The sequence below is a fragment of the Mesoplodon densirostris genome, chromosome 6 (genome assembly GCF_025265405.1).
Source record: "Mesoplodon densirostris isolate mMesDen1 chromosome 6, mMesDen1 primary haplotype, whole genome shotgun sequence".
In the NCBI taxonomy this organism is placed as follows: Eukaryota; Metazoa; Chordata; class Mammalia; order Artiodactyla; family Ziphiidae; genus Mesoplodon; species Mesoplodon densirostris.
This window is the reverse complement of record NC_082666.1, coordinates 44333274-44346274: the sequence shown is the minus strand read 5'-3', so window position 1 is coordinate 44346274 and position 13001 is coordinate 44333274. Positions and strand designations below refer to the sequence as shown.

General features: G+C 36.0%; 1 protein-coding gene across 4 annotated transcripts in view; it reads right to left on the bottom strand.

Annotated features, from left to right (window-relative positions):
* The window catches only part of KIF27 (kinesin family member 27), an 89533-nt gene that overhangs the window by 56162 nt on the left and 20370 nt on the right, over nt 1-13001 (bottom strand). For all 4 annotated transcript variants that reach the window (XM_060101721.1, XM_060101723.1, XM_060101722.1 and 1 more), the window contains 2 exons: nt 11615-11758; nt 3093-3299 (listed from right to left, as the gene is read on the bottom strand). In XM_060101721.1, the coding sequence (XP_059957704.1) occupies nt 3093-3299; nt 11615-11758 (351 nt within the window). The remainder of the gene's footprint in view (nt 1-3092; nt 3300-11614; nt 11759-13001) is intronic.

Genomic DNA, 13001 nt, shown 5'->3' with positions numbered 1-13001 from the left:
TAGATAAATCCTAAAATTCCATTTTGGAATTAAACTTTTTAGATTAAGAGATGGTTGCAAACAACTTAAATGTGCAACAATAGGAAAAAGTACACAATGGTATGTCCTTAGGATAAAATATTATTACCTGTCAAAATCATGATATAGAATATTTAATGACTGTCAAGCATTTGTGATACATTAAGTGAGAAAAGCTAGCTACAAAAGTATATATATATGTTTTTTATATATATATAATACACTTTTAAAATAAATGAGATCTTTTCACTCTTCCCCTCCAATATGTATAAACAAGCATATAAGAAATAAAATCAAACTCTTGCGGTACGCAGGCCTCTCACTGCTGTGGCCTCTCCCGTTGCGGAGCACAGGCTCCGGATGCGCAGGCTCAGAGGCCACGGCTCATGGGCCCAGCCCCTCCGCGGTATGTGGAATCTTCCCGGACCGGGGCACGAACCTGTGTCCCCTGCATCGGCAGGCGGACTCTCAACCACTGCGCCACCAGGGAAGCCCAAAATCAAACTCTTTATGCAATCAATTTAAAAACTAATTAAGCTATTGTTCCCCTTTTCCTTTGAAAGTATTTTAAGTCAAGGAAATATTTCCCTTGTCAGACTATTTTTACTTCAAGAAAATATTTGAGGTAAATTCTAAAAGAAAATATTAGAGCTGGAAAATATTAGCTCAACTTCTGCCAAGGAGACAGGAATCCAGAAAAAAATGAAATGGTGAAAAAATGAAATGAGATTTCAGACATCTTCTTTAGCTTAATTTAACTAGTTTTGGTATTTAATATGAAACGTTCCACTCACTCTAGAACAACAGAACAGGAAACAGGACTTGAACAAGGCTTGGCAGGTTTTGTATCTTTCCATGCAAGCCTTCATGTCTGCTGCAGTAACCAGTCCAAGCAAGAGTGGGGGCCAGGATTCCTGGACACACAATAGGAGCAAGAGAACTCTCAAAACTGCTGATCATATTACCTTTGCATTTTCTCCCTTTTCCCCTTCTTTTAGTGGCTAGAAGGGTTCTTTAGGGGTAGAAGGAAAATTTTAAAAACAAAACTAAGAATTTGCTGATTTGAATATATGTCCATCCATGGTGAAGGAAACAGCACTAGGAGTAAGTGTTGCCATTCCTCAACATAATGCAGAGTCTCTCTGGTCAGGTCTTTTCCTTCCATGTCACAGCAATCTTTTGGCAAACTCACTGGTTCTTTCTTTCTGTTACATCTTAATCCCACTTGGTCATAAGGGAACTTTGAGATTACCTGTAACCACAGAGGAGCTACAAGTCTTATAGTATATCTGCCCTCTCCTAAGCTATGGTAACCACACAATATGTTTTCCAGACCAAAACCCTTGAAAGTGAAAGGGGGCAATGAAACTAATTAAAATTTTAAAAATAATAATTTGCTAATTTGAAACAATAACTGTGGAAGTCTTTATTCCAGTCATGGCTGTTTCAGGTCTAATCAAACAACTAGAGATAAGAACAGAGGGGCCTAGGGACCTCCCTAGTGGCACAGTGGTTAAGAATCCACCTGCCAGTACAGGGGACATGGGTTCGAGCCCTGGTCCGGGAAGATCCCACATGCCGTGGAGCAACTAAGCCCATGCGCCACAACTACAGAGCTTGTGCCCTAGAGCCCGCAAGCCACAACTACTAAGCCCACGTGCCACAACTACTGAAGCCCGCGCGCCTGGAGCCCGTGCTCTGCAACAAGAGAAGCCACTGCAATGAGAAGTCCGCACACTGCAACGAAGAGTAGCCCCCACTCGCTGCAACTAGAGAAAGCCCGCATGCAGCAATGAAGACCCCAATGCAGCCAAAAAAAAATTTAAAAAAAAACAAAAAATGAACAGAAACAGGAAATTCTTTCACATTCCTAGCCAATAGTAAAAAAAAATTTTTTTTAATATAGAAGACTTGATATATAATAAGCTGAATTAATAGATATCTAAGTTGAATCCTACAAAGACCTTATCCTTCTTCTCAAATGTTCTATGCAAATTTACCATGTATTCAACCAAGAAGAAAATGTCAATAACTCTAAAAAGTTTAACTGAAATTAATAGTTAACAATGGTTTAAATTTTAAATCCAACCACTCAAAACTGAAAACTATAGAGGTAACAGTAGCATCTGTCCTACTTGTTCTGAGGCATGGAGCCTGGGACATAGTAGAGGCACCCCATGAACATGTGTTAGGATGCAGTGTGCCAGGCACTTTTGGAGTCACCATCTCATGTAAATCCTCCATACACCCCCTCAGGTCCCCCATTCTGACAGATAAGGAGCCTGGGGTTCACACGGTTTTAGTCATCCATCCAGGCCTACACCGTAGAGATGGTATCCACACCCAAGCCAGCCTGACGGCAAAGTCTATGACACCTCTCATATTTCTTATCCCTCTGACTGTAACCAATGTATAGATCTCAAACAAATCATTTCCAGTCCTAAAATTAATAAATGGAAACCAAAATTCATGAATCTGCTAATTAGTCTTTTCCATGGTGGAGATTCCTTGATTTTTCAAGAGAAATCAGTGTGTGCACATATTGACCACCCACACACATATTTTTTATAAATAAATAAAAATTAAGATGAAACTTCATATTCACTTTTATATAGTCTTGATTATGTCAGACTTGGCAAGACTGAATAACACATAAATGTCATTTTGAAAATAATCAGACAGACCAAATAAGTCAAAATAAATACCTCCAACCTCATCAACTTGGTGTGATTAAAGACAGAAAAAATTCATGAAGATATCAGACTTATTAGTCATGACTGAAAATACAATGGCAAAGGGTAGCTTTTTTCTCCTTGATAAATGTAAGCATTATCTTCAACTATTCCTTCCAAATATATCTATACATTCTCCTACCTATTAATTTTTTTATTAAAAAGAAGCATGATTTAAAAAAGAGTATACATAACAAACAAAAAAGAAGAGTATAAACAAAAGTGTATGAAACCAAATGGAAAAACAACCTGCTAAGACTATACAAATACACTGTGATATTATATTATATATAATATTTTTAAAATCTCATAATAAAAAAGAAATTAATGCTTAGACTTTACCTTCCTGGAATCTGATCTTCCTGGAATATAAATATAACGCCCCAAACGGGTATCAAATGGTACAGTATATGGTCTCTTTTCAGGTATCCTGGCATCTGGCCCATCTCCACAAGTTTCCTTAACTGAGGAAGTCATTGACAGGTTAAGTTTTGTTAGTTCTTCACTCAGTTGATCCACAAGAAGTTGTTGTTCTATTATTTTTTCATTCTTTGTAGAAGAGAGATAAGAATTTTAAAAACAGAGAACCTCAGTATGTGTGTAATGATTAAAAATAACTGAACATCGTCCAAAATTACAACTACCTTAACAAAACAGTAAAACCTCATTCATCCAAAGACTAGCCTTCTGGGACTTCCCTGGCAGTCCAGTGTTTAAGACTCCACACTTCCACACCAGGGGGCGCAGGTTCCATCCCTGGTCGGGAACTAAGATCCTGCAGGGTGCGTGGCGCAGGCAAAAAAAAAAAAATTTTTTTTCTAAAAACAAAAAAACAAAGACTAGCCTTCTGGTGTTCACAAGAATTGAGGATTGTCCTGAGTGGTAAAAACTTTTGAATAGTAAGCACCAATGAATACTGCCTAAAGAGTGTACAAGACAGTGCCCCACACAGTGATTGGTTAGCCTGCCAACCTGAAGCACTATGATTAGCTGATCTTTATAAAAGTTCGAACCTTCAGAGTGAAATCCATGAAGTAACAAGAGACGAGAAAGTTGAAAAGTGTAGAAAATCGCAAATAGCTGAGGTGACAGCAAAGGGGACAGAAAGTGGTAACAGGTGCAGTGAAGTGAAGGCCTTTACTCAGTGAAAAAGAAAGCCAGAAACACAAAGAGATAGAAGATAGGCAACTGAGAGTCGTGGGAGAAAGAACTTGGAAATCAAAGGCAGAATAAATTATATGGGGGGGGGGGAGACACCGTGTGTGGTTTAGCTTCTTACATATCCTCTAAAGAAAAATTTTGAAGTATATCCAATCTAGAAAGCTCTAACATCAATCTTTGTTTTATAAGCACAAAATTATGTAAACAAGAAATGTCATTCATCTTAATATTTCACATGTATTATAATGTTTAAATAGGAGAAAAAAAACCCCTTAAACTTTCACTGTGTTAATGCTGAGCTATAAAATGTAACTTTATTTTAAAAGTCATGTATTCAGATAAGTAAAATATAAAACATCAATAGCATAAAAGTTGACGGGGGATATTAAATGGAGTCCTTATACTCTCTAGGAAAAGGGTAAAAATACAAATTAATATTAGACTGTATTAAGTCAAGGGTGCATGGTATACTCTCCAGAATAACCATTAAAAAAAGTGAAAGTACAACTTCTAAGGTAATGAAGTAAATTTAAAAATACACAATTAATCCAAAAGAAGGTAAGAAGGAGAGAAAAAGGAACATAGAGCAGATAGGATAAGTAAAAATCACAATGGTGGGATTATAACCAGAATGTAATAGTAATTATGTTAAAATCAGAAATGAACTAAGTAATCCAATTAAAGGATAAGGACTGTCAGAAAGAACTGTAAAATTATCTAACCTGCTAATTACAAGAAACACAACTAAAATAGACACAGAAGGATTAAAAAGAAGATGGAAAAAGAGATACCATGTAAATATTAATCAAAATAAAGCTGGTATAGCTATATTAATATAAAATAGACTTTAAGGCAAAAACCATTGGAAGAGATAAAATGAGGTAAAAAGTGATTTAAAAAAAAAGGTCAATTCACCAGGATGATATAACAATTCTACATTTCTATGTACTTAATAACCGAGCTTAAATATATATAATGCAAAAATGGTCACTATTCTCAAGACAAATCCAAAATTATAGTGGGAGATTTTAACATCACTCTAAATCACTGATATGACAAAAAGACCCCAAAAAAGTGAGTAAAAATATAGATTTGAATAACGGGATAAACAGGATTAAGAGAATCCAATGATTGCAGAATACACTTTCTTTTCAAACACTTCTGTAGTACCTACAAAAACTGGCCTTATGCTAAGCCATAAAGCAATTTTCAACACAAAGAACTGAAATCATACAATTAAGCTAAAAATTAATAAATGCAACTAAGCTAAAAATTAATAAAAAGAAATCCTCCCTGTGTTGGAAATAAAATAACTATACAACCCATAGGTCAAAGAAAAAAGTCACAATAAAAATTAGGAAATATTTTGAGGCAAATGTGGAATGCACATAAAAATAAGCTTAGGAGGAAACATATAAATTTTTTTTTTTTTTTTTTTTTTTTGCGGTATGTGGGCCTCTCACTGTTGTGGCCTCTCCCGTTGCGGAGCACAGGCTCCGGACACGCAGGCTCAACGGCCATGGCTCATGGGCCAAGCCGCTCCGCGGCATGTGGGATCCTCCCAGACCGGGGCACGAACCCGTGTCCCCTGCATCGGCAGGCGGACTCTCAACCACTGCGCCACCAGGGAAGCCCGGAAACATATAAATTTAAATGCATATATTATATCTAAAAATATATAGAAAGGCTAAAAATCAATGAACTAAGCATCCATCTAAAGAATTTAGACTCCTAGAGAAATGGAAATAAAGACAAAAATAAACACATGGGACCTAATGAAACTTAAAAGCTTTTGCACAGCAAAGGAAACAATAAACAAGACCAAAAGACAACCCTCAGAATGGGAGAAAATATTTGCAAATGAAGCAACTGACAAAGGATTAATCTCCAAAATTTATAAGCAGCTCATGCAGCTCAATAACAAAAAAAAACAAACAACCCAATCCAAAAATGGGCAGAAGACCTAAATAGACATTTCTCCACAGAAGATATACAGACTGCCAACAAATACATGAAAGGATGCTCAACATCTTTACTCATTAGAGAAATGCAAATCAAAACTACAATGAGATATCATCTCACACCAGTCAGAATGGCCATCATCAAAAAATCTAGAAACAATAAATGCTGGAGAGGGTGTGCAAAAAAGGGAACACTCTTGCACTGCTGGTGGGAATGTGAATTGGTACAGCCACTATGGAGAACGGTATGGAGGTTCCTTAAAAAACTACAAATAGAACTACCATATGACCCAGCAATCCCACTACTGGGCATATACCCTGAGAAAACCATAATTCAAAAAGAGACATGTACCAAAATGTTCATTGCAGCTCTATTCACAATAGCCCAGAGATGGAAACAACCTAAGTGTCCATCATCAGATGAATGGATAAAGAAGATGTGGCACATATATACAATGGAATATTACTCAGCCATAAAAAGAAATGAAACTGAGCTATTTGTAAAGAGGTGGATGGACCTAGAGTCTGTCATACAGAGTGAAGTAAGTCAGAAAGAGAAAGACAAATACTGTATGCTGACACATATATATGGAATTTAAGGGAAAAAAATGTCATGAAGAACATAGGGGTAAGACAGGAATAAAGACGCAGACCTACTAGAGAATGGACTTGAGGATATGGGGAGGGGGAAGGGTAAGCTGTGACAAAGTGAAAGAGCAGCATGGACATATATACACTACCAAACGTAAGGTAGATAGCTAGTGGGAAGCAGCCGCATAGCACAGGGAGATTAGCTCAGTTCTTTGTGACTGCCTGGAGGGGTGGGATAGGGAAGGTGGGAGGGAGACGCAAAAGGGAGGGGATATGGGAACATATGTATATGTATAACTGATTAAATTTGTAAAAAAAAAAAAAAAAATTCATACAGTGAATATTTAATCAGGCAGGTAAAAGTAAAGACTGACTTATTTCTAAACACATTTACTTTATCAAATCACTTAGCAACACCATTTATTTGGAAGAATCTCCAGTGCTTTGCTAATTCACTTTATCTCTTACAGTGTTACTGTTCTCTCAAATTAAATGAAACGATTATCAGGTCACATTTAGAAAAAAAAAAGAGACATGTACCAAAATGTTCATAGCAGCCCTATTTACAATAGCCCGGAGATGGAAACAACCTAAGTGTCCATCATCGGATGAATGGATAAAGAAGATGTGGCACATATATACAATGGAATATTACTCAGCCATAAAAAGAAATGAAATTGAGCTATTTGTAATGAGGTGGATGGACCTAGAGTCTGTCATACAGAGTGAAGTAAGTCAGAAAGAGAAAGACAAATACTGTATGCTGACACATATATATGGAATTTAAGGGAAAAAAATGTCATGAAGAACATAGGGGTAAGACAGGAATAAAGACGCAGACCTACTAGAGAATGGACTTGAGGATATGGGGAGGGGGAAGGGTAAGCTGTGACAAAGTGAAAGAGCAGCATGGACATATATACACTACCAAACGTAAGGTAGATAGCTAGTGGGAAGCAGCCGCATAGCACAGGGAGATCAGCTCAGTGCTTTGTGACCGCCTGGAGGGGTGGGATAGGGAGGGTGGGAGGGAGACGCAAAAGGGAGGGGATATGGACACATATGTATATGTATAACTGAGTAAATTTGTTATAAAGCAAAAAAAAAAAAGAATTTAGAAAGATAGCATAGGATCCTATCCCCCAGAAAAGCAGAAAAAATTAAATAATAAAGATAAGGATAGAAATTAATTAAATAATAAATAAACATATACTAGAGACAATCAACAAAGTCAAGAATTTCTTCTCTGAAGAGACTAATAAAATTGATAAACCCCTGGTGAAGTTGATCAAGGGAAAAAAAAAGAGAGAAGGCACAAATAACCAGGAATGAAAGGGGGGATATCATCACACGTCTAAAAACATTAAAGAGATAAGAGACTATTACAAACTTATGCAAATAAATATGAAAACTTAGACACAGCTGTTAGATTCTTAGACAAATAAACCTTATCAAAAGGGGGGCAAAAAGAAAATAGGATTGAATTCATAATAAAACATTCCACAAAGAAATGTTCCAGTCCCAAATGTTTTTCAGGTGAATTCAACCAAACATTTAAGGAAGAAATAACACTAATTTTTCACACACTCTTCCAAAGTATAGAAAGAGAAGGAATGCTACCTAACCTATATTATTAGGCTAACCTAATTTGTTACAATATCTAACAAGAATATTTTGAGAAAGGAAAATATAGGCTAATCTCACACATGAATAGAGATGCTAAAATCCTAAACAAAATAATCACAAACCAAATCAAGGACACTTGTAGAAAACAGTTAACACAGCAGACCTGACTGCAATCCTTTGAAAGACCTACTTAAGAGGTTGTCCATTGGCTGGTGTCTGGGAACTTGGATCCTAAGAGGGTTCCCAACACCCTAACTGGTAAGAGTGGCTCACTGTGCTCAAAGTGTTTGTACAGACAAGGTGGTTTATGTTGAACACCTGCTCTCCTTCTGGTAGTCTGGAATTTTGGTACATGCTGGGCAGAGAATGCCTTCATTACCAGCCCTCAATAAAACCTGAGTTTCTTCTGAGTTTCCTTGGTAGACAACATTTCACATGAGTTGTCACAGTCTTTGCTGGGGGAATTAAGCACATGTGGGTGACTCCACCGGGAGACAACTCCTGGAAGCTTGTGCCTGGTTTCTCCCAGACTTCACTCTATGTCCCTGTTCCCTGCTCTCCTTTCACAGTAATAAATCTTAGCCATGAGCACAACTATATGCTGAGTCCTCCTAGTGCATCATCCAACCTGAGGGTGGTCTTGGGGACCCCCAACACAATACATCATGACCCAAAAAAAGGTTTATTCCAGGAATATAAGGTTTGTTTAAAAATTAGAAAAATCAATACAATTCACCACATGAACAGGAAGGGAGGAAATCATGATAAAGAAAAATCATTTGATAAAATTTAATATCCATTCATAATAAAAATTCTCAGCAAAGAAATTTTCCTTGGTTTGATAAAGGATAAATTTAAAAAAATATATATTGGGACTTCCCTGGTGGTCCAGCAGTTAAGACTCCACACTTCCACTGTAGGGGGCACAGGTTGATCCTGGTCAGGGAAGTTCCATGCACTGCACAATGCAACCAAAAAGTAAAAAAAAAAAAAAAAAAAAAAAAAAAAATCTACAGCAAACATGATACTTAATAGTGAAACAGTGAAAGCTTTTCTTCTGCAGTTGGAAACAAGACAAGGATGCTTGGTATCAACACTGAATTAAAGATGTCAGTCAATGAAGTAAGGTTAAAAAAAAAAACAGAAGGTGTAAGGATCATAAAGGAAGAAATAAAAATGTCATCATTTGCAGACGACATAATTATAAATGAAAATCCTAAAGAATTTACATAAAATATCAGAATTAAAAAATGAATTTAATCAGGTTGCTGGGTATAAGCTATCAACATACACAAATCAATACAGTTACACATACCAACAAACAATTAAAATGAAAATCTGAAAAGATTCCATTTATAGTCACATAAAAAAATAAAGTACCTGGGAATGAATCTAACAAAAGATGTGTAATACTTCTACATACACATAAAAAAGTCATTATTAAGAAAAACCAAAGAAAACATGAGTAAATGGAGGAATATACCATGTTCATGGGTTAGTAAAAAGACTCAGGATCAAAAGATGTTAACTCTTTCCAAATGTATCTTATAGATTTAATGCAATCCCAACCAAAATCACAAAAAAGGTTTTTTTTGTTGGTTTTTTTTTGGTTTTTTTTTTTTGTGGTCCTTGGAAAGCTGATTCTAAAATTTATATGGAGCAACCAATACATTCTTGGGGAGGAGGGAAACAGAGCAGAGGCCTTGCTCTACAGAATATCTAGACTTATTAGGAACCTGCAATAAATAAGAAATGTGACATTGGTCCAAAGACAGAAAAACCAATGGGATACAACAGAAGCCCCAGAAATATACAATAGATGCATGCATGAATGAACCTTGACTTATGACAAAGACAGCACTCAGAACAGTGGTGAAAAGATGGCCTTTTCAAAAAGTGACGCTGGAACAAATGGATATCTATATAGAAAAAAATTGAAATTTGACCTTTACTTTACCCCACATGCAAAAATCAATTTCAGGAGAACTGTACAGCAAAAGGTAAAAGGCAAAACAGTAAAGCTCCCAGAAGATAATATAGAAAGACTCAGTCCAATAGGAAAGCAAGCAAGAAACTCGAATGAGCATTTCACAAAGAAGGTATCCAAATAGCAAAAAAACATGAAGAAGTGCTCAACTTCACCAGTCATCGGGGAAGTGCAAATTAAAACCACAATAAAATAATATTACATACCTACCAGATTGCCTAAGATTTAAAAATTTACAATAACAAATGCTGGCAAGCAAGTGGAGCAGCAGGAATGCTCATACAGTGCTGGTGCAAGTTTAAACTGGAAAAAAGTTTGGTATCATTTACTAAAGTTGAAGATTTGCCTACCCTATGACCTAGCAATTCAACTCCTAGGCACAAATCCAAAAGAAATGTGTGTGCGTGTGCACCAGGAGACATGTTTAAGAAAATTCATAGAAAAAAATGTCTATCAACAGTAGAATAGAAAAATAAATTGTGGTATATTCATACAATGAAATCCTGTACAGCTATAAACTAATCAAGCTACAGCTACACACAACAACGTGGATGAATCAGAACAGATAAAATGTTCAATAAAAGCAACCAGATACTAAAGAATATATATTGAATGATTAAATTTATAAAAATTCCAAAAACTAAACTGTAGTGTTCAAGGATACATAGTAAAACCACAAAGCAAAGCAAGGAAATTATCATTATGAAAATTAGGAGAGCAGCTCTCTCCAAGGAGGAGAGACTAAGGGCTTCCGAGGGGCTGGCAGTGTGCTATTTCCTGAACTGGTGGTGGTTACCCAGCTGTTCTCTTTGTGATAAATCACTGAACAACACATATTATTTTATATATGTTTTATGTTTTTAAATTATTACAGAATTATAAGGGTTAAAAAAGAAAACAAAAATATTGTCAAAATCGAAGTCTAATTTGTCCTAAATCAGATTATTACTCAGAGCAGTAGTTACTCCTTGATTGGAAGCTAAAGGCTTTAAATGATATTAACTGTTTGGGGGGTGGTAGGGTTCATAGCCAGGGAGTATAATATTTAGGGACATACCATGTTACTCTGCAGGCACATCCATGTTAATACAGAAAAGCTAAGATAGAGAAATTGAAAGATTTAGCCAAAATTAAAGAGCAAATCACTGATGGAGTATAAAATGATAATCTAACAAATCAAAAAGTTTAAATTATGTGTTTACCTTCCAACACTTGACAATATCACATTGCCTATTACTTTGGCAAACAATGGAAGGGAAAGTATAAAGAAATGATAACCATAATATGATTTGCAAATTAAGTTCCTGGATATAAGGTTTTGTATTTTTGAAATATAAGTCAAGCTAACAATAAAAATGTTTTCCCTTCACACCAATTTAGGAGGAAAACTGTAATAACTCTTTCAGGTGCTTGTGTTCAGAACTCCATCTGAAACCTATTTTTGCAAACATTCCCACTTATCATTTACAATGCTATTTTATTTAGTCATGTACTATTCCAATGAAATATACAGAGCAAGGTACATTAAAAAACTCTACCTGCAACTTATTCACTTTTTGCGCTTCTTTCAAAGATATAACATGTCCTTTGTTTTCCTGCATCATCATTTGCATTTGATTCTTTAGTTCCTTCACTTCCAGGTCCTTCTGATTAAATACTACTTCATCAGCAGCAAGAGCACACTGGGGGGAGGGTAAGAAAGCACAAGAGAGATTCAATGTGGAAAATACTCGAGAGAGAGCCCACATAATATCAAAAAACTGTGGTTTAATGACACCTTGAAGATGTCTCTTAAAATTTTCTTATCCTTTGTTTTTGGTTTCTTTATAAGAAAGGCGGAAACAGCTGAGAGGACCTATTACTGATATAATGTAAGAATTAATCACCACGAAGATAGGAAGATTTTCCTTATTTTTATTTCTTGCATTTTAAGATTGAAGCCAGTTATTCATGTTCTAGAGTACATTCAATGAGATTTGTATAAGTTTTCTAGAATTGCCATGAGATTTTAATGCGGGTTTTTAAAAATAAAGAGGTCACATTTCCCAAACTGACCTATAGAGTATAACAATGCATTTGGATGTTTAAATAAAGAACATTTGCTAATTTTGCACCCTTTCACTAAAAAGAGATATATTTTGAAGATGTCTGGAAATATGGTTAAACGTATAGTTTTCTTAGCTTGCCTGTCTCCAAATAAACTCGGGATATGCAAATAATACTTTTAAAACAAATTTTGAACTAAATAAACAGAAAATTAACAGTGGTCAAGGGTCTACTTTATGCTAGATTGTAACTTGGCATTTTAAAAATATCTCACTGAATAGACATGATTCCTTTTTCATGAAGAAACTAAAGCTCAGTGAGTTAACACCTCTTCCAAAGACAGCACACTGGATAAACCAAATTCCTGACAGTCAACTCCAGGGCCTTTCTAGATCCGAAGCCTATGCTCTTTCCGCTAAGCCACAGGAAAAGAGAAGAATGAGCAGCTATTTACAAAATGGTGCTCTCTTCACAAACAAGATTTAATTCACAAAACCAGAGCATGTGCGTGACCTCTCAGGTGGTGGTGTGGAGGTGGATGGGCCTCTGCACTGGGAACCCACGGACTGAGGCCAGCCTTGAATTTGCTACAGCCTTCCCTTGGGACTTTGGGCAAGTCCCTTCTTTTCTCTGCTTGGGATCTTTGAATGACCAAATAAGGAGGGGACGCATGACCCTGATGGTCCTTATAACCCTATATATTTATATGACCTTTATGACTTTTCTCTTTTTAAAATAAAATATAACTATAATTCTCATTAATTAATACCCTCTGCTATGGGCAATTAATTGCCCATCCGAGAAGCTTAAAATGTAACTGGTCTCCCAGTGCTGCATATTTAAATATTTTTACATATATTTTATAAGCTACAGTTTTAT